General features: G+C 40.9%; 1 protein-coding gene across 3 annotated transcripts; it reads right to left on the bottom strand.

The window, feature by feature from the left end:
- Nucleotides 1-1732: 1732 nt before the first annotated feature.
- On the bottom strand, nt 1733-19883 carry akap1b (A kinase (PRKA) anchor protein 1b). Of its 3 annotated transcripts, none has more exons than XM_078792688.1 (11): nt 19706-19883; nt 14399-15897; nt 9719-9843; nt 8080-8206; nt 7815-7942; nt 5872-6049; nt 5537-5687; nt 4992-5059; nt 4838-4911; nt 4694-4759; nt 1733-3886 (listed from the first exon to the last, which is right to left on the bottom strand). In XM_078792688.1, exons 2-11 carry the CDS (start codon nt 15873-15875, stop codon nt 3824-3826), a joined length of 2457 nt encoding a protein of 818 aa, XP_078648814.1. In that variant the 5' UTR covers nt 15876-15897; nt 19706-19883; the 3' UTR covers nt 1733-3823. The 3 variants fall into 3 exon arrangements, with proteins under 3 accessions (XP_078648814.1, XP_078648815.1, XP_078648816.1); XM_078792689.1 differs by lacking the exon at nt 19706-19883 and adding an exon at nt 19279-19366; XM_078792690.1 differs by lacking the exon at nt 19706-19883 and adding an exon at nt 18148-18205.
- Between the last annotated feature and the right edge of the window lie 2779 nt (nt 19884-22662).

The raw sequence follows: 22662 nt of genomic DNA, 5'->3' as shown, positions 1-22662 counted from the left end.
GTCTATTAACATATTAACACCAAAATTAAACATTAACACCAAAACTGTAATACAACCGTGTTATTTTACTGGCGTGCTTTTATTTTGATGTGCCGACTCTCCATGCTCCAGGATGTTAGCCGATGTTGCCCGAGTATTCCCGAATATCAATACCTTGTAGTATCAGTATCGATTCTAACGTCATAACATCGACATATGTGATTTTTTTAATATTTACAATATGTCTGATTTTTGGTGTAATGTTTAGATGTAATTCTTATAGATTAATGCCATTAACTCAAAAGTCAATAATTCGAGTAGCATTACATTTATATTCCAACATCAAATTCCAATGTTTCAGATCAATTTATTTATACTTCAAATAATGAAGACAACTTTGAAAAAAGTGAACACAAACACGTTTGACACACTTTATTGTTCCCCCCAATAGTTCTGTACAATCCAAATAGTCTTACAACAAAACCCTCATCTGTACATGTTTTAATTCATTTGGGCACAGCAACACTTGTTTAAAAATAATCCAATAATGACTTGTCTAGCTATGCAAACACAAAAACCAGTCCCACAGCTTCAAAAAAAATAGTAAGCGTGACTGAACGGTTGAGGCGGAACGACCCAGGACAGGAATACATAAATAAGACTTTTCCCTTTATGTTCCTTTCTATCAGTATTCTAGAAAAGTAGAGTAATAGATCTTATTTACAGAGAAACTATAGTAGGTACGGTGGGACGTGATTCATTTACATTGGCATTGGAAGAATTGGAAGAGCAAGAATACACCCGTTCCCGAGAGACAGTAACAACATGGCCACTGCTCCGCTATTGTTGTTGAATGGAAGTGTTTAAATACAAAAGGCCTCCGTATGTACAGGTTCTCACACAGGGATGTCCAAACTCTTCTGTTAAAGGATGCTTGTGGGTACAGTTTGTACATTTAAGACAAAATATGAAAGAGTTGCGTAATCGGTGATAAAGCAAATGCGTTTAATCACTAATCAAACATCTTAATGACTTTGTTTTTTTACAAAATGCCAACGACCAACCAAACATGAGCCGTGAGCCGCACTTTGCATACCCCTGGCCAAATAGATTTGGGGAATTGATTATGGAAGCAACACACTGTGTTTAAAAACAAGTTTCACATCCATCATTCCACACGTGTCTCCATACGAGAGTGAGGATTTAGAAACAATACAAAAATGTCACATTTTAACTGCTTATTTTTAAGTGTACAGTAGAGCCCCGCTTGTTAGCAACATTGAGTGGCTGAAGACGTCAAATTTTGACGCGCTGTTCAAGCCGTGCCCTGTGATTGGCTGGCGACCGGTCCAGGGTGTACCCAACCCAAAATGCCTACCAACCAAAAGTAAAACCACACGGACAATGTGGATACCGAAAAAAAAAACACCTACACACTCATAACTATGCTAGCATATGGACTCCACAAGGTATGCTGGGTAACCCCATTGGGGAGGTGTGAACCTGGGCTTCCCAGCATGCCTTGTGGGTTATGAATGTCACGCACGTATTAGTGCATTTGTGTTTGATACCCACATATTCCATATGGTACTGTCACGTTGTGGATAAAAATACAGTAAAGTCTTGTTATATCGATATTCTCGGGAGTCGGAAAAAATACCGATATAACCGGACTATCCATATATCCGATTGTGCGCCGAACTACATTAAAAGTGGGCGGATCTTTGATATGGCATGTCATTTTCTCCTTGAGTTCATGGATTGCGTATCTAGCATGCTTTTGTACTACAATGCATTTTGTACTACAGTAAATAAAAATAAACTTACGTTGTAGTGATTACCGGTTACCGGGACATAATTCACCCCGGAACTATCGATAGGGAAGGTGTTGCCACCCGGAGGGGTAGGCGCGAGGGACGGGTGTTTTCCGCAGTGTGTGCTGCACTCTGGTGGTGGAAGTGTGAAAAATAAAGTTGACTGGAAGCAGCCGTTCGCCGTGTTCTTTTTTGGTATTGAAATCCTTAAGCAAAGATTGATTTAAGCTGCTTTTGTATCGATATAAGCAGACCAAATTGGCTGGCGGGAGATGAAAAGGGCATCCTAGTAACCGGATTATCATAATAACCGTGTATCGTACTAACGGAGCTAATTATATCATAAAAGACTAGAAATTTGCCGGGAAATGAAAATAGTATCGTAATAAGTAGTAATTCGTTTTAACCGATATCGATATAACGAGACTTTACTGTAGTTTGGATTTGAGAACGGCGAATGGAAATATGGGGATAGACCGTACACGGGGCCCTTCCCTTGCAAGTCTGACCACACAAAGAGGACTGTGGACTAGTTCTCAAGTGTGCTTCACAAGCATTTTAGTAAGCGTAAATGTTAGTTGTTTTAACTCTGCAACTTTGATTTTGTTTTCTTTATTGCATCTTTTCCATGTAACCTTTTGATGTCCCCTCTTTGTATTTGTTTTTTTCCTTCAAATGTCTGCAAATCCAACACATTTAGACAGGGGTGTCCAAGCTGTTTCCAGCAAGGGCCTCATTCAGAAAAGTTTGGACACCCCATTCGTTAAGACCTTGGCAGCAGTCAAACACTTTTCCTAATGAACCTTACCACCCACATACCATACATTAGTTAGTCCTGCGTTAGGCCAATATGTCACAAGTCGGTTTAGCGGTACTGCAAGTATAAAGATTTAAATTTAGCAGGCTCTTATAAAAATGGAGTAGATGTTAAATGACAATCCAGCACAATTGTCAGTACTGTATTTCAAAAAGAGGCCGCCATGAAATGTTTCAAGACAAGAAAGCTTGTGTTCTTCCAACCACACTGTTTTGAATGAACATTCACTGATGGTGTTTGTCTAGGAGCTTTGTTTCCCTTTGGGTCATCATTGAGGATCTTGATCAGAAAATCACACCGGTCTATCGTATTTCCATACATGCGTAGTCCACATCTGGCCTTGTGAGTAAAACGCTTGGATAAGGATGGACAGAATCGAGGAGGAAATAATCCATGTTGGGACTAATAGCGTTAAAATGCTCTTCGGTAACTGGTAATGCAATTATTTACTATTTCAGAGTTACGCCGTTGTGTTATCATGTGGCCGTTAATTGTCGACATTGTTCACGACTTCTCCACAGGAAACGAAATTGCTCGAAAGCAACTCTAAGCACAACACTGCCCCCCAAGTGGTTGGATAGAAAACTGCAAGTAACCAACTCAGCCCTCAGCTTCTACTCTCTTGAAACGCTTCTCTCACAGCAAAGCTAAATCCATATTCTGTTAGATCCCCGAAAAAGTGAATTAGACACTTTACTCAACGCATTCACTGAAAAGCTCATTGATGTCAAAATCCAAGTCGAGTCGCAAGTCTTTGATGATATTGTATAGTCAAGTCCACACCTCGGGTAACTAATATAGCCTTGTTAGGCCTCGACAAAGCAATGACATGCCCTTCCGATAGATGGCTGATGGAAACTTTTTTTTTCTTAAAGAGTTCTTACAACCAAAAGAAATGTTCTGACAGAGTTGTGAGTGAAGTTCTAGTTCAGTGTCTACACAGGTTTGATTTTTTTAGTGTGCTAAGACCCAGTGTGTGTTGGGAGAAAAACATACGAGTTGAACCTTTATTCACTTACATCCTATACCAAAAATGTCATTTAAATGATCTAATTGTGGACCAGTGCTGTTTGTGTATGCCTGAAAACTATTTTTATTTCATCCTTTTTTTTTTAACGAAAAGGAACAACAGGACCAAAAAAAACAAACAAAAAAAAAAACCAAACAAAACTAAACACTCTTCATCCAGTGATGTGTCTTTGAATGCGATGGTTCAAAATCCATCCACCCAGGCCCCCAGGCCCCTCTCTGCCAGCGAGCGGTTAATTGAAATGACCTGAAGAAGACAACAAATAACGCTTTGACAGCAAAATACGACAAAACAAACCATTTTTAAAATGAATCTATCCATACGGTAGATCCCCATATTACATGGGGGGCTATGTTTGGGGGACACCACCGAATGGTTGAAAACCTCAAATAATTGTTAGGCCCATAAAAACTGACTTGACACGATTTCAAATCAACATTTGCAATAATCTCTTTAACATGCCTCACACATTAAAAGGCATTTTAATGTCTAATAATTGCCCACAGGCCACAGATTGGCCACCCCTAGGCAGTTAAATATTTACAGACAAAACAGGCCAATAAAAAAAAGAAGCCTATTGAAAACTTTCAGAAGCAAAGATTTGCATGTTTGTCTGCTGATGTTTCATTGTTTATTCCCAGTGGTCCTCGAATGCACCATGCTTGTGTGAAAGTCTGACTCTCTCAGGTTGATATTTTCCCCTTCCTATCATTGTCCAAAAATGCTGATGCTGTGTGTGCATTTGGTGACCTTGTATAAAGGTCTATATAGTATAAAGGTCTGTATATATGTGAATGCAATATTTTACAATATTCTTGACATTTCTTATAACCTTTTGATGGTTGTGAGTGTGCCGCTAATCATGCTTCATAACGTTCCAATGCTAGCCGTGTGTAACTTTACAAAGACACAAGTTGCTGGCTGTAAGCGGCCGTTTTACTTTGTGTGTTTAAATCCCATTTGGTTCCACTGCAACCTTTTCTTCGTAACACACGTACGCATGCAAGTACAGCTAAATCCATGAATAAGAAACATTCTGCTGGGGTGCCTTACCTCCTCCCCCATTATGTTCCACAGATGAACCAGTGGGAGACCTGTATTACTATCGTAGTTTGAGACCTTTAAGAGCCGGAGAAAGAAGCGGTCAACACCAAATCAACGTGAACGGTCTGAAGGACTTGACGGGCCAAAGCTTACCTGTGCAAGCAATGAAACACCTCGTGTCATCTCTTCTAGTGTTGATGTGGCCTCAGACGAGAAACAATCTTCTCCTGATTGATGTCGTAGACATAAAGAATACATAACTAACCAGAATTCAACTATTAGCATTTCAACGGCAATACTAGCGTACCTGGTAGGGGCGCTATGTTGTCAAGTAATACTTCAGCCCCTTGAAACGGTAGCGTTACAAAATCAGACCTGGAAGAAAGAGGCATCAAGATGCTGAATGTAAAACACACCTCGATGTCATTTTATCACTCTACTAAACAATACCCCCGAATAGCTGGATGTGGTAAATACAAATCTTTTTTGAGAACATGCCAATATACAGTCAGCTCTACAGTCACAAGTTTATTGGTTCCAGACCAGACCGCATTAAGCGAATTTCCACAAAGTAGGATTCATTATCAATAAATTCAATATTTTCTTAGAACATATATTTTTAACATGGTTATGCCGAAGAACTACATGACTGGCGTAGTGACACCTCGGCACACCACACCAACCAGCGACTAGCTTCTCCACACGCTCTATAATCTAATATTAAATTAGCCATTTATTTGTTGACACTTCATTTCAGCACAAAAAAGCCATTTCTGCATTCATGCCCAAGTGACCCTTCTCCATCGTCCACATGTTACAGCAACACTGAAAGCACAAGCAACCAAATCTTACCGTATTTGCCGTAGTGAATCAATCTTGACCCGGTCATAGCCGCCATAATCAACATATCTTATTTCCACCTCATTTGATTCTTTGTAGAAAGTGATGACCTGAGCTCTCCACCAGGCTCCTTCCACTGCCGGAGCAGCACATATGACTCCAACTGGAGGGAAAAAGGCAGTGAGACACTGTGCTAAATTTGTACAAAAGAGCATCACTTAAGACGGCTCTTCTGCTCTTGCTGATCGTTGCAAAAATCCAATGTCATAACTTTTGTTGATTCTTTTGTTGTCATGACGTTGTCAAAAACTAATGATGTCATTCTGAAGCTGTGCAAGTCAGGTTACCTTCAGCCGGCGACGGAAGGGTGGGTGTGCCCGGCTGGGAGTAGCACAGGAACATCTGCTGGTCCAGGCTTCTCAAGGCGTGATAAGTGGGATGAGTGTGCTGCTGGACAAAGACGTGCCCGGCTGATACGATGTTCACCACGATCACTTCCACGGTCACGCCACTGGGCAGAAGAAGCTGGACAACAAAGTACAGCACAAACATGATGTTACAACCTGAGAATAAAAAAATAAGAGCACACATAAGCACGGACATCCACCAAGTCCATGTCTCGCCTCCTGTTAGCGTAATTCTTCAGTAGTTATGTTGATGCCGTTTCATGCCACACATCCGTATAAAGCCTGCTGTGCTTAAATCCAATGCTTTATTCCTAGTATGGATGCAATCCATGGACCTTTTAAACTATGTTAGATGGACATGTCATCCAGAATGGCAACTTGCCAAACACAGATGGATGTAGTTGGATCACATGAATCTAAAATGGATACATGGATGTAGAGCATGAATCGTGTGCCACGCCCAGTAAGTGCACATCAACTTTCATGATTATGATGGCTGCACAGGGCTTGTTGTTCGGTATCTATTGGCATCCGGTACAAACACATTGTGCCCGTCACTCACAATAAACCATGCCATTATCGTGCCGACGGCATTCCTCTGGTGATTTTCATTTGACATTGTGTTTCTGTTTTATAAACCAGTAAATGACAATAGCATTTGATTGCTTACTACACTTGTACCACAAAGCTGACATTAAGCTGTTTTTTCTTTGGATTTATTTAATTGCTTTTTATTATTATTTTTTTTTTGGGGGGCAAATATATGAAACATTACAGTGCATTTCTTACATCAATGAAAATATAACTTTCCATTATTTCCATTTGTATTCAGCTATCTGATCACAAGCCCAAAACGGGCTTGTGACCCGGTCAAGGAGTAGGTCAAAAGGAGTAGGCTGAAGCAAAAGCTTATAAATGCCTAGCCCTTTTTGCAAGATATAATCATGTTCATGCCACAGTCTTGTTTTCCCCTCTTATTATTATCATCATTGTAATATTATTATCATTATTGATATAATCTTTATCATTATTACCATTATTATAATCATCATTAATATTACCATTTTCATCATTATAGTTGTAACAGTTTTTGGATTTTTTTTTATTATTTAATTTTCCAGACTTCATTGCTTCTTGTAGAGTGCCATATCATTCCATCTGTTTTCTGAAATCCACAGTATTTGTGCTTTTATTGTCAATTTATTAGCCCACTCCCCCCGCCCCTCAGTGTAACATTTACATATCATTTTCTGGATCGCATGTGTCTAATCTTGTGCATTAAAAAACAAGAACTTGAGACTGTGTCTGGACAGGTGACCGACCCAAACATCAGTTTCTTCTTGTTAAGCCCCACCTTGAGGCTTCTAGACGTGCTTTTTAGTTTGTGTGTGTCTAGTCTTGTGCATTAAAAAGCAAGGTTTTAGGTCTGTGCTCAAAGCGATGACCAGCTCCAGCCTTCAGTCTTCACTTGCTGTGCCTAATCTGGGTTGGTTGTTTGCATTGTATTTTATTATATTGTATTGTAATGGTTGTTGTATTTTGATGTATGTAGATACTGTTTTTAAATGAGTATTTTAAATCACCACCTTTCTTTGTTTTATCATCAACAACCAATTGTTGCAAACTCAACTTTTGAAGCAATGATGTCTTGCTGTTCATTATTACTATTTTTTTGCAAAGTAACAACTAATTAATAACAATAATAGTGATATTATTGGTCCCCCACATTCATCTTTTTTATAGCTCTGCCCTCAGTGGACAATGTTTGGACACCCTTGATGTTGTATTATTATATTATATATGTATATATAATATTATAGGACATTATTCCAACTATGAAGAACACTGTGTGAAACAATGACTCAGCAAACATCCATTTTTACCCAGGAAGTCATGGGGAGCGATGGCAATGTCAGGGGTGGTTGCGGGGGTACATAAAGGTTGGTCAAATCCAGATCTTTAAACTTCTTCCCAATCAGAGAGAGAGCTTTGTCAACTTGCTGCTGCATACCTGGCAGGGTTGACGTCAAAATATGAGGTTAGACCCACTTCAGTCAAACACAGCGGTGATAAATTCATCCAATTCCCTGCTCAGTCAGACTACCAATGCTGGCCCTATTGAGACGTGGACATGAAACCCCGACTCACCTTCGATGTGGCATATTTGGAACTCCTGGGTGTAAGGCAAAGTTGAGATGTAGATCTTTGCACCCGAGGTCTGCTTCAGGAAACTCACATATCTTCCTTGCTTACCAATTAAGCGGCCGACAAGAAGCTGGACAAGACAGACAGCAAAAACATTCTCAAACAAATTCAACTGATGATAAATTCTAATTTACTTACAGTACAGAAAATAAATCATTCAAATTGTTCCATTCTCATTTACCTGCATCATTATCCGTATACATGAAAAGGTAATAGTAGTAATGATACCTGAGGCACTAGTTTTCAGAAAACAGCCATACGTAGATAAGGGTGAGAAGTATGATAAAAGATGCCACTGTAAGATTATTCACTGACATTTTTAGGGTGTACTAACACCAGGATCTTTTTAAATTTTAAGAGAAGTAATTTGGCGCCCAGGAAAAGCACGCTTCCCTTTTTTCATCACGACTGGAAGAGGCAAGCCAGCCGGTAGCACAATTCCATGCACGTGCAGGCATGCAATGTATACCAACCATAGAATGGCCATAATGTCATCACTCCTTGCAGGTCATTAAGGGTAATACATTTCATAATGTGTGCGGGGGTTAAAATGGGAAAAAAAAACACGAGTAATTGAGATAAAATATAAAAATGCTTATTTTGCTGAAGAGAAAATGCAATAGGTGGGACAGACATGGTTGTGGTACACCAGGAGGGATCATACATGTAAATGTGACTCCAATGAAGTCACTGCCTCTCCAGCCATAAACCTCACTGCATGGCTCACAAAGTCCAGCACGGCACAAACAGCCTCATGTAAGTACAGTCTTGGAGCCACGATAAAGAAACAGGTACTAATTAACTATTGCTGCAGTCACAAACATCCAAGAGTGTGAAAAAGGGTTGGCCAAGAATGAAAACATCAACATTCACAGTCATTTTGCTGAAAGGTGCAATGAAATAATAAAACCAGAAGTATGGACTTGAGTCAAGCAACATGGACTGGGGTCTTACTATGGACTCAGCCTCAACTTGACTCGCAATTTAGGATGATGACTTAGTTGGGCAAAATGTGTCCTCATTCAAAGTATTCAACTAACGTGGTTGTTATGTCCTTTCCAGCAAGACAACACATTTTTTTTACCCATTTGGGTAGGAAGGCATCAATGGAAAGGCTGCAGTGAGAAGTGCAGAATCAGGATGATCTGGACACGTGGAGCCGCTCTATAGGACTCCATAGCTCAAAACAAAGGCCAGAAAATGAGTATATTAGGCAACCCTTTAACTAGAAAGATAAAGTTAACAACACAATAAAATGGTGACGTCATCAGCAGACTAAGAACAACACAGTGAACCAGGACTTGACAAGCTGGTCGGAAGACTAGTTGTCGACAAACCGGTCCAACTTAAGTGGGTTGCCGTATATTTCTCCATTAAAGCAGAGAAAAGGACTACATACTTGTCTTGATTCCCCCCCCGACTTCAATATGACAAATTGTGTATGCAATTATTATGGCAAATGAATGCCTTGGCAAAGGCATTTATCATAAATAAGTTAGTAAAAATAGCTGGCTGCTCTCAATAAGTATGACGTGGGTGAAATTGGGTATGGAGTGTACACATTAAGACAGTTCTGTCTCACCTTTGGAACCTCTATCTCCCAGAAGACTATGTCTGAGCTCGAGGAGGAAGCTTGGCTTCTGTGACTTTCCCCAGCGCCCATCGTGCAGCCACTGTCACCCGAGTCCATGCTGTTCACATCAGAGCCTGGACAGGTAGTGACAGGTAGTTATTCAAAAGCAAACGGTGCACCACAATCATTGCAAAAATGTTGGGCTAAAATCTTTATCAGCCCAGCTCTGCTGAAATCAATTTGAGAACTTTAAAATGATGGCGTAGATTTTTTTTGATGGATGGACTTTGGTAAGCAAGGATTTCATAAAGAAAATGAAGAAAGCATACAGCTGCTTATTAACTTTGTTGTCTGCCAAAAAAGCGACTCTGAATTGTCCATCGGTGTCATTAGCCGGGAACCAGTCCCGGAGGGTACCAAAAACATAGCATATAACAAAATCTAACCGCTAAACTTTGCAACTACTATACTAAATATTGATGATTAGCATTTCACATTCACAGCTTCAAAGTTAACAGGACATCAAATTAGTATCATTCAGCAATTCAAATCAACATGGCAAGTAAAGGGTATCAAACATAATTCCAGTACTTGTGTACATAAAGTGAGTAATATGCCATTTAAGTCCAGTTAGCATTTGCTGTCAAACAGTACACATTTCATACAAGAAATGAAAAGGATTAAGTCAAGGAAACACATTTCTATGGAGGGTTCATGAAACAACTGACTTTTGTCCTACACAACCAGCCGCTACAAGCGAACGGGTAACTTTTGTTCAAGATTTAGGCATCTGACTGCTGAGTTAGTTTATCCGTAATCTGAATAATGAAGATGAAAGTTGCATGATCCGTGTGTGTGGTTGCCAACATGCACTTTTTTTGGCCAAAGCAAAAGAGCCAATCGGGAGGGGGCTTAATGTCAGATGACTGATGTCATATGACATCTACAAAGTGATGGTTACGATGTGGGCGACACGCGACCCACACCGTCGCGATAGCCGTAACGGGCACCTCTGCCGTAGCATACACCTGAGCGGGGAAAATGCATGTCTTTGTGATGAGTTCAAAAAAATCCAACTGTGTCCTGACAGTTCTGGCTGGTGATTGGATGAGCATGAGGATGAGCAGACAGGATGCTATTCAGTTCTCTCTCACACAGGTAAACATGAGGGAAAATAAGTAATACTTTCCCAGAGCTATTTGACAAGTCTAAAAAATAAATTAGCGATCATTTAAAAACAGCGGCATGGGAACTTGTTTGCGCCAGAGTAAACAAATCAGGAAGTTTATATCCAATATTAGCACGAGTACTCCAACTTGTCTTATCTGAACTATGATACCAAAAAAATACCAAATTACCTCCAATGTTGTTTTGAACATACTTTGGGGGTAAAATGGCTCTTTTCATAGTAAAGGTAGCCGACCCCCGGCATATACATTATGTCCATTCATAAAACAACTTAACATTGTTTTCACGTAAAAAAAAGGTGTGGCGGCTTTTACTTTACTTTACTGAATCCTTTCTGTGTTCCTGTTTGTCCTTTCTTGGACTTTCTTCTGAGCCGTAAAATAGAGCAGCCAACCTTAAGCATCCTACGGAATCAACAAAATCATCCGCCTCAATTTGAATTTAGATTTCTCCATCGATATTGTGCTGTTGGCACCAACATAATATTGCCTGCAACGGATGACGGACCACTTGGTCAGTCAAGTTGGGCTGTGAATAAGAACAAAAGGATTAAGATCATGTGCGTCGGCCGTAAGACAAGTCAAAACTCACAATTGCTAACAAAAAGCTGGACAAGGTTGGCTCCTTTGTTTTCCATGGAAGCTCCGTGACCACAGATGGGGTAGGAAATTGGAAAAAGCCTTGAAAGCTGATCACATTATCCGGTCTTCCCCCGTGATTGGCATACACACCAAAATCCATCAAGTCAATAGTAGTCTGTCAATGCCAGTGAGACCTGGTCTCTCACTAAATGGTTGGCACACAAGCTTGATGTTCTCCAGCAACAATGTCTGAGAACAACACTCAAAGTAACGAACCTTGACAGTATTTACAGACAAGACTGTCCTTTGCCGTTAATATATACACAAACTATACACAAATTCAAATATTCAGTGTATTTGTTGCTCTCAGTACAGCGGTATGCAATTTGGGCCAGTAATGTATCAACAAAACAGTCGATGCCTCTTTCTAAAGACTTCTTTTTTGCAGTCCAGAGCAAGCTACTTTTTCCACACCAGAGTTTACTCGCTTGCAGTCTAGGCCTCTATTTCCACAACAATGTTAAAAACATCTAACAAGACGCCTGTTTTTACTTAGCCAATATACAACGTGCACCACATGTGCTGCAATGATCACAGCCATTTTTCCATTGAATTATTGCTGATTTCAATGTGCTTATTTGACTGGGAACATCAACCAAACGTAGCGCGTTTGCATATTTCCGAAAGGCTGATCTATGCAAAAACAGATTTGGATTTAATTCAATAATTACGTAATTTGGGAAACATGTTCTGCTGGTTGTTTGTACAAGGGGCCGTCAAATTAGAATTGCATCATAAATGTCACATATTCTTAATCACACCACAAATTGATCCAACACCATGTCAAATGATTAGTCCTACCCTAAAAGTATTCTGCACACCCATCGTTCCAATTTATTTTCTACAGCATGGACTTTTATTGAAGTTTTATTGGATTAGGGACTTGATTGACAGGTTTGTTACAAAAGCCAAACAATATCATTGGTGATGGTGTGTAAGAAAAAGTTAGATTTTTAATGCGACGAAGGGCTATTTTCACAACTGTACCCAATTCCACAAATCCATGTTTGTAACAACAGCTTATGATTAAAAAAAAGATGAACACAACCAACCCTACCGCGCATTCAAAGTTGCACCACAAAAATGTTTTTTCAAAAAGGTGAGAGGATCCTGGCAAGACTTCATATGACCTGCTGATGCTCAAGGCTGCAATATCAGTATCCCATCGTAAGTGAAAAGGTTGTATCGGCACACTCCGAATGCTGTAGGTGTGAATTTTTTTTTGTCACATTGGATTGTATTTATGTTCCAATTTCAAAATGTAATCAGACTATTTGAAAGTCATGTTCACAATGTTAGTAACAGCAGTTATACCTTTACATGAGGGAAAAGCGTCACTGTTCAGACTTAAGCAGTATAACTTATGTGATAGCACGTTATCAGCATATTATGCAATATCACTTGAACGCGATGCAAGAAGTACATGAAGGAGAACTCTGGAGTCTAAAGGTTTGGTGGACTTTGTTTTGTTTTATCGCTCTCAAATTGCGTTCAGGCAACCCACCAGGTTTGCAGTTAAGTCGATGTGTGGCTTTGCCGCCTGTTCCAGGGAGCGATTTAACAAGTCCGGCATCCTCACATCATTTATTCACTTTCACGTCATCAGATCATCACTTTAGCAACTTTAGCAGACCTGCCAAACTCGAAGGAATGATGTCTCTTTCAAGGCATATATAAACATACATAAACACGGGAAAGATTAGACTCATCCTTCATCAAAGAAAGCTTGTTCATACCGTTTTCCGTTCTTTACCAATTATCAGTAGAACTTGGCTAAGTTTCAGTTTGGGGAGAAAAACAGCTTTGTGTGAAAGAATATATTTGAAGCACAACTTTCACTTTGACAAAAATGAAGCCAAAATATGTAAACAACTATGCCACAATATTAAACAAAAAATGGTTGTTTTACATGAAAATAATTTATTATAATTTTCACATGTGTAACTGAAGTGTTTGCGCGCGTGTGCATGCGTTCACAAAGGGAACCGAGTTCTACGCTTGTATTACCCAATATAGTTGACATAAAAGAATCTAAGACATCTTAGACAGGAGACATTACATCGTGCTATAATATGCTTGTCAGCGTTAATAGATTTTGGTGGCCATTATCTCAATGTTATGCCCATCTGATCCTTTGTCTTATTTTAATAAGCTTTTGTTACAAACACTTCTTGCAGCACTGAACATATCTGATTGGATGACTAACTTTCAGCATTTTATTTTTTATTAGTTATTTTTTTATTTATCATACTCAAGTTTGAGTTAACATTTTTATACTAGGTGTGCAAGGGAAATCATCTGAAACCTAAAAATATATAATTTTGGGTTTGACTTTATCTTAAACACTTTGTTTCATTTTCCTATTGCAACCTGGGAGTGGCAGAAAAAAACACTCAGTGCATCTCACGGGACAGTGAAACGATGCTGAATTGATTTTAGAAATGTAAATAATAGATTATTAAATAATGCAATATAAAGCAATATGGCAGGGAATAAAGCTGGGACCAGAAATGCAAAAACCTGTTTCTCTACTTAGACACAATGATGCCAGGGAATGCAGCCAGGCTAAGTAAAGTCAACATTCAACTGTGGATGCCAACTGCCTAAGAGAAGAAGAAACAGCGTTACATACTGTTGACACTACAATAACACCAAGGCATGATGATGCTTGTCGAGTGTAAACCATGTTGGGCAGAACCAACAGTACATGGTTTTACATCCCAATACATTTCCATATTTGCATTCCAATTTGTGGAATACTTCATGTAGCCCGGCCTCGCCCGGTCTCTACCTCCAGCTGCCCACAGATAAGCTGACTTTGAGACCCCCCGACATAGAGAGAGAAACACTCATAACTCACCTCCAGACTGGTCTGTTTCCACTTCACACGCACCATGAGCTCCATTCCTCAAGTCCATTCCGTCAGGTCTATTTACATTCACTGAATCTTCTTCGGTCAAAGCCAAAATCATGGCCTCTGTAGCGGTCTCAACCAGTGATTGGGGTAGTGCGTCTTCTTTTTCGGACAAGTCTCTAACCTGGAAGATGTCCCGCTTCTTGTCAAACAGTTGCTGGTCCTCTGTGCTGATGCCATCCTCGGAGTAGCATGTACTACAAGCAGAGTCTTCAGCCTGTGTGGCCGATTCCACACCTTTTGGGTCCAGGCTTGGTAGAGGTGTACTCGTTGCTGCTTGGTGAGACAGTTTTGGCAAGGGGTCTCCCCGCGTATCGTCTGCCTGGTGAGCCGACCCACTGACTTCAGACCCCCAGACAGACGCCGCAGAACAGCCATTGGGCATCACTTGCTCTGTGCTCCGTTTGACCTCCACCTGTAGAGGCTCGTGGTCTGTCTGAGATGCGTCAGACAATCCACGGTGGTGGCACTTCTTGCCTTTGTCTGCCACCTGGCAGCTGGCGACACCGAGGACCTGCTGGGTGGCTGCCGAGATGACCTCAGTTATGAGTCCAGCTGCCAGAACCTCCAAATTCTGCTGCGCGCTATGAATTGGGACTTCCTGCTCAGTCAATGAAGCGGTCTGGGCATCAGAGGTCAGAAGCGGGGAGGTAGGGGTGCTGGTTAAAATGTGTTGATTGAAGTCGTGCAGCGACGTGTGATCATCTAGGGAATCAAACTGTGATGAAGTCACTCTCTGCACTTTAGCGGGGGTGACTACACAGCCGTCATTCTGCGTCATTATGGTGTTGTGGTTCTCTGCAACTTCTCCCTCTGGCTCGGGCCTCTCTTTGTCCAAAAGGCACACCGACGTGGAGACCGAGTGCGTAACTTTGGTGGATCGGCAGGGCGAGACAATCTCTTTGACAGCACAAGTTAGGTCGCTCTTTATGTAGAGCTCCGTCTCTGTCGCCAAGGCGTGTTCAGGGATTTTCTGCGAACAGCCGTGTTCTTTTCTGTGACTGTCGCCCCCCCGCTCATGTGGTGGCAGGCTTGAGACCGGGGGTCTATCCACATTCAGTCTCATTCCACTAGTATCAGACACCGCATCTTTGGAAGTTTGTCCGACCGAACATGTTGCATATGCATCCTGAACAAGAGTCTGGGAGATGTTTTCATGACCCTCGTCTTGACTGGTAACTGTTGAATGTCTGCAGAGGAGGTGATGTTCCGTGTCGTTTGTAGGGGTGACAGTGCCTTTGTCACACACGCCATTGCTACCCACTGCTAGAGACGTCCTCAGGGCCGCGGTAGCTGGAGCTTCACACGGTTTGTCATGGCTGGTGAGGCGCTCTTTCTTACGGGAGGTGTACCACCACCAACCAATCAATACGAGGACTCCGGGTAGTGTGTAGGGCACGACCGAGCGAAACCTCAGCGGCATCTCCTCAGGACACTAGCTACACCTGCAGGTAGAGAGAGAAAAAGCTGTAGCTCATTTGCAATACGAGATCTCCATTTTGCAAGACACCAAGTTACAAGTGTAAACCCATCCCTGCGTTTCCCTACTGAAATTTATACCTGCCGCTGTCCAAATGCACCTCACATCACGTCCTCGCCACGCCTTCAACTCACCATGAATGGTCGATGTAAAGTGGCATCCATATTTAATGACTCTCGATTGTATTTCGCTCGGTTCTTCTGAATCGTGGCAGCCAAGAAGCCAAAGACGACGAAGCGAAACTTTTCCAAAACCAAAGTGGAAATCTAAGTCGGAGAGCTGCAGGGCCGACGAAAACATTTGGAGGACACCGCGATGGCACTATGACCATGATGAAAATGAGCGAGTGGCAGCAAGCTGAGGCGCACAATGGCGGATCTGTTAAATAGGTGGTGGGATATTAAGGCACACATTTACATTTTCAGTGAAGATGTTTCTACATTGTTCCTATTTTAAACCAATATATACTTAGCAAAATATGTTTGACTTAAAAGTTGGACGCAAAGATTGAAAAAGGGTCTGAAGCTACGTCAAAAATTGTGTGCCCTGACCCAATCCACAAAAACAAAGGCTGTGCATGGTAAATAAATGTTGCTATTGATGACATACGTGCCATATGCGACAAAAAAAATGTAAGAAATTGTCTAAACAAATTGAGAAACGAGCAACAAAGACAGATTAGCTCAGTGTCTTGTAAGAGAAAGACACTATAAACCTTGCAATCCTACCTCCACTCAATGTCCCCGCCATCACTTGCTAGCACTGGTGATGCGCCGTGAGATGCTTCCAAACCCCAATCGAAGAATATAGTCAGATCAAAACATAATCATTGCATAAGACCTCAAAACTTGATATTAGTGTCCACTTCAGAAATGCACTACTTCCTGACACTGCACTCTAAGCTTCATGGGAACTGTAGTTCGTTCAGCCAATTTGCTGTATCATTTCCTGAAGTGGCAGGGTTCAAAACTGTAAAAAAAATTATAATTAAAAAAAAAAGGGAGTGTAGCCGAGTGTAGTCCGGAGTTCATGGTGGTACTCCCCTTTTCAAGAAAAAAAAACAGTTCTTCGTATCAACATTTCAGTTTTTTGTTGTTATATTTTGTGATTTAATATTTGACTTAACAACGGTGGGAGGTTCAACACAAAACAAATCATTGTCCAACATGACCAGCAAAATATTAGAATGCCCTTTTGCCAAAGATGATGTTATAATTAAAGGTTGCATGACCTGATAGCTTTTTTATTCAAAAGATATTGCACATTTCACCCCTGCTGTTTTTTTTTCATTTAAATCATTAAGTGCACTTATTCTAAAGACTTTAAATTGTCATGCAGGCTTTTCTTCAGCAGAAATAAAATACATCCAAAGGCACACCTAGAGCAACCATATGGCCACTTACAGGAATGACTCCCTCCCTCCATGTTTAAAAAAAGGTCCTGCGCACATGCCTTTCCTTAACAGACCTTGGGTCTCATCATAAAAGGATGTACGGTATTATTACTGAAAGTCTTTGTCATGTCAATCTCATAAAAAAATACAATTTAAATAAAAAAGACTGATGTGACAAACCTGGCCCGAGCTTGAAAGATAAAAATGTAAACATGCGAGGGGCTCTTTGATACATTTTGTGCATAAAGACGCTAACCAATCCAATGTAGGTCAATATATGAACAAAACCTCTGTTATCGGTGACTAGGGTTGGGTGATGTAGACTTTAGCACACAGCTCGATATTTTTCAGATGTATCACGATATGACCATAAAAATGGTATACAATTTAAATTCAGCTGAGACTTTTATAGAACAGCCATAATTAAATACAGTTGTCTCAAATTGTAAAGCGCATTTAGTATTTGGTAACAAAGCGGCGACCTGTTCCAATGGGATGTCAGCCTCTGCACACATTGCAACAAAATATTTGACAAATTGTAATGCCTGTGCTTGTGGTTAAGGAAGATGGAGTCACCCATGCAATTCCAACTGCATATGTAGATATTTTTATGGCACTTGTTTACACAGACCGCAAAGGGCACTTTCATTTTCAAGGCCGGTAGTATGTCCTCCGTGTGTGTCGCGGGTTTGGTACAACAATAAAAAGGTGCATGCCGTCTTTTACGCTCGTCACTAAGCAGTGTAAAAACCGTGAAATATACTCATTCAGCCCGAGTGTGTCTGTTTACAGCACCACACAAAGGTGTACTTTGTGTATTACCTCATTTTCACCCAGCAATCCGTTCCGTCCGGATGGGACTTATGTGGATGACCATTTTTTTTTCCAATCTGCCAAAAGAAATCCCAGGAACGTTTTTGTGTATCCCGGTAGCACAGTTACCTACATTCTCTTATCCATGCTAAAGTATTCAAGTTTCCCCCTTTACTTTGATACAGAAATCAACTTTATAGAAAAAACCTTGATTCATTTTGGGCATGTCTTTCTAGAAAAATTGTTGAACAGGTTTTATTGTTCCAGTCACGAACATGTTACATTGTGAATTGTGTCTGGTTAGTCGACAGGTATAGTGCTAACAGCTCCTTGTGCACTATTCTCAGCCTGTCCAATTTAAAACCTAGCCTATCGCCAGACAGTAAGAACCCCACGTGACACTAACAAAGCATTTAGTTGGTGCTCTAAAAGTACACTAAAAGGTCATAACACCAACTTCTAAGGTCACTCTTAACGCCAAAACGTTAAACAATAAATCCCCACAAACAATTAATTTGGTGGAGGTATTGCTTAAAACATTCTAAAATATAATAAAAGTCGCGTTGGAGTTTTTTTTTTTTAATCTGGCGTTAGCTAGCCGACAAGTTAGCATCATGTACCACAGCGTGAACCGGAAGCTACAACAGGGACGTCTGTCCCCTTGAAATGACATAAAGGACAAATCAAATATTAAACATCGGAACATTTGTTTTACTGATTGAAAAAGGCATGCTTTTGATAAACGCTGAAAACACAACCTTTGAATTTAAATAACCCAACCAGGCTGGTGGCTGACCAAGGGAAATGCGAAGTTAGTACCACTGAATAATATCAAAATCCAACAATATGTATGCATGCTATAGATGTATAATAATATGTAAATATGTGTTTAATAAATAGTGTGTATCGCGAAACATACGAGTAATTCCAAAAAGCTTCGCTGATAGCATTAAGCTAACTGGCACTGCTGGGAATAAAGCATGCCTCGTTGAGGATACCATTTTATACGTCATTTTAGGAATGACGTACAAAAGTCAAAGAACGGTGACAAGAATATGACATTATTGTCGGCCCGGACAACCTAATGGTGTCGACAAACATCGTTTTTCATGCTTTTGATTGAAACACAATGTAACGCACCGGCGTCTCGATGTAACCTAAGGACATTCTAGCCAACAAGAGTCCATCTTTACCGGATCGGCCTCAGACCTCGGCGTTAGCTTGCTAACCAGCCTGACTAAAATGAAAGAGTTACCGCTGCTTGTGACTGCTTGTCACGACTGTTAATGTTCATTTTGTTCGGGCGTTCGCTTTACTAACACTCGGGGAGACATTTGTCTTGTTATGTCAGAAACATGGAGCTAGCTTTGGTAACGCCGCACAAGCTAGCTGCTCAATGACATGGCCAGTCAAGCGACTTTGGAAGAAACGCACGACCATCATTAACACAAGTTGTGTGTGTAAAAGGCCGTCACATCGCGGCGAGTTTGTGTGACCCAGGCCATGCTGCGTGAGCATGCAGTTACAAACCCTTGCCACCATTTCTACATGTATCGGTTTCACTTACGGAAAATTCGAGTCCTTGATGCCGCCACGGTGAGAGCAAGGCTGGTGTCAAAGTAAGTGTCGGGTTTTTCTTTATATATAAAAAAAGTGTCCCATACAAAGTCAACCTCTTCCCCCCACGTGTTGTCCGACTAGAACTAGTCTAAAAAACACATACACTCAACAGCTGCTCAAATCTCGCGTTGTAGTCTCGCGATAAGTGACGATGCGGCAATGGCATCATGGCCAACAGCAGTGATTGCCATGCTCCACACTGGGTAAGGGCGATACGGCAAAATTAGGTATCGATACAGGATTGAGTGAGGCCGATACCGATACGTTTTACTTGTCGTTTTTAATTGCAACAAATGAGATTCTTGAATGATTTTATGATTCAGCCTACAGTATGTCTCTTTCTCAACTTATTTCTGAATAATTTAATTTAAATGTAAAAATACCATATGAACTTTTACAATTATTTTTTTATACAATAAACAGGGTATAATAACGAAAAAAAACAACATCAGCAAACTCAACTGTCCTCCCTGCAGTAGGCATCATCCTCCGCCCCCATCCACACAAAAACACACAGAGTCAGGATTTATGGTGTGTTCATGTCCCCACAGAGCATCGGAAATCACTAAACTCTTCAAGAATCTGCTTCTATCAGAGCGACAGCAATAATTAAGAAGTGTCGTGGTCTTATTGAGATGGAAAAGTTGCTAGTGCTTTGGTTGGAGCTCATCAATGCTTCTCCTGACTCTATTACTTCCTCCTCACAAAAAGCAATGGTGATAAATGTCAGAAATTCTTTATTTATTATTATGGTTTCATTAAATTTGTGTATTTAGTGTTTTTATTACCGTATTTTAGACCCAAGTTGGTTTCAGCTTGAGATAACTTATATTGTGGGAATAAAGTAAAATAATTATGAGAACAACAATAAAATTTACAAAGATTATTTAAAGTAAAGTTGAAATATTTATAATAAATAAAATAAATATTTGCGAAATGAACAAAGAGCAAAGACAGAAGTACATCCTAACAATACGATTTTTTTAACCTATATCACAAAGCTGACATGCAGTTTCTTCTTGAAATATATATTACTTCTGAACATATTGTGGCCTTGACACCCTTTTCATATTTCTGAATATTTCATAACATTTCATATTCCTGAGTTAGACCTACACTTTTGTAGTACTGTTGTGTACTACACTGTATGTAATGGTGATTGGTTAATCCTCAGTTGAATAATGTGTACGGCGCTGAAATTCCACCAGGTGGTGCTGTTGAATTGTAGCACAAGCAAACATGTCCCTGACTGCCATCACTACACTGCACTGCACTTTCTAATTGGCTTGGGCAGTACTGGGAATGTTGCTATTGATCCTATTGCCAATACAGACACCCAATACTGACACCCATTCGTTTTACTTGAAATTTTTGAATTTTTAATGATTTTGTGTTTTTGGCTGTTCAAAAGTTTAAGACTATTGCTCAAAAAATGACAACTCTCCAAACCAGAACAAAAAAAAAATCTCCGGACTCGGTAAAGAGTAACCCCACCGTTCTTGTTAATCACTTCAAAAATTAGTTTGGGCATGCTTGATGTGAGTGTTTCCAGGAGGCTATTGGGAACTTTGCTCCAAGTGGTGAAGATGGCTTCATAAACAACATTGTGAAATTCCCAAGCCTTACTTACAACCGTTTAAAGTGAATGCGAACTTCAACCTTCCACACCCACATTCATACCTATAGACAATTTGGAGTGGCCAATTAACCTAACATGCATGTTTTTGGAATGTGGGAGGAAACCGGAGTACCCGGAGAAAACACGGGGGGAGAACATGCAAACTCCACACAGAGATGCCCAAGTGGAGAATCAAACCCAGGTCTTCCCGATCATCTGACCCGGCCACCGTGCGGCCCGGTAGAGAGAGAGAGAGACAAAAACAGCAGCACTGATATGGGTCAATACTGATCGGTGGCCGATCAATCGGAGCACCTCTACTCCATACTAGTCTTCTGTAGTAGAAAGTGTTTCTGTTCATTCTGTCATGGGTGAAAATATCCAAACCAGGAAATGAGCGCTGGGAGGGTTCCAAATAAAACAGCGGAACGTGGCAGGCGTGTCAAATGAGTTTACATACTCGAGCTCACGTCAGTGAGGTGGACGGCCAATGCCACCGACATCCCAGGTATGTCCACCTGGAATAAAGTACAGCTATTATGTGGGGCGGAGTATTAATTAAAAGACAACATTCAACAAACAATTAAGCCCAATGAACAGTTGCAAGGGTTTATCTTTAACTTGCGCAAATAAACTAAGACCAAGCCCAATCTATTGTTTGGACAGTTTTTGCTTGGAGCTGCCAAGTCAACGCTTGATTGAAGAATGCAAGAATGCAAAAAACGGTGCAATGCAGCTGAAAGGTGACATCTCATATTTTCATGTTTAAAATTCACACAGAAGGAGTTCCAATGATGAGAATACAGGCGGACGGTAGAAGGAATACTTTGAGGCCCTTCTCAATCCCACCGACATCCCTTCCATAGAGGAAGCAGAGTCAAGACTCTCTCGACTAATATTGAGTCGGGGTCAGGGACAGTACCTCTGGTGTGGTTGTCCCCACTTTTAAGAAGGGTGACCGGTGTGTTCCAACGACAGGTGGGTCACAGGGTACAACTACAGGGTATGGGCGTTCATTGAACCTCAGCTACAGGAGGTGCAATGGGGTTTTAGTCCCAGTCACGGAACACTGGACAAGTTCTACATTTTTGCCAACCCAACCTGTCTACATGTGCTTTCTGGACTTGGACCGTGTCCCTTGCGGTGTCCTGCGGGGGGTGTCCTGGCAGTACGGGATGCCATGGGAGCCGGTGCCATTCGGTTCTTGTACAAGCGGAGAAGGAGCCTGTTTGGCATTGTCAGCATTGAGTCTGCTTGTGGTGAACGTTGGCCTGCACATGCTCAGG

Source organism: Doryrhamphus excisus, linkage group LG8 (genome assembly GCF_037039965.1).
Source record: "Doryrhamphus excisus strain RoL-2023G ecotype Guam linkage group LG8, RoL_Dexc_Guam_v1.1, whole genome shotgun sequence".
In the NCBI taxonomy this organism is placed as follows: domain Eukaryota; kingdom Metazoa; phylum Chordata; class Actinopteri; order Syngnathiformes; family Syngnathidae; genus Doryrhamphus; species Doryrhamphus excisus.
The sequence above is the reverse complement of the archived record's forward strand: the minus strand, read 5'-3'. Positions and strand labels throughout refer to the sequence as shown.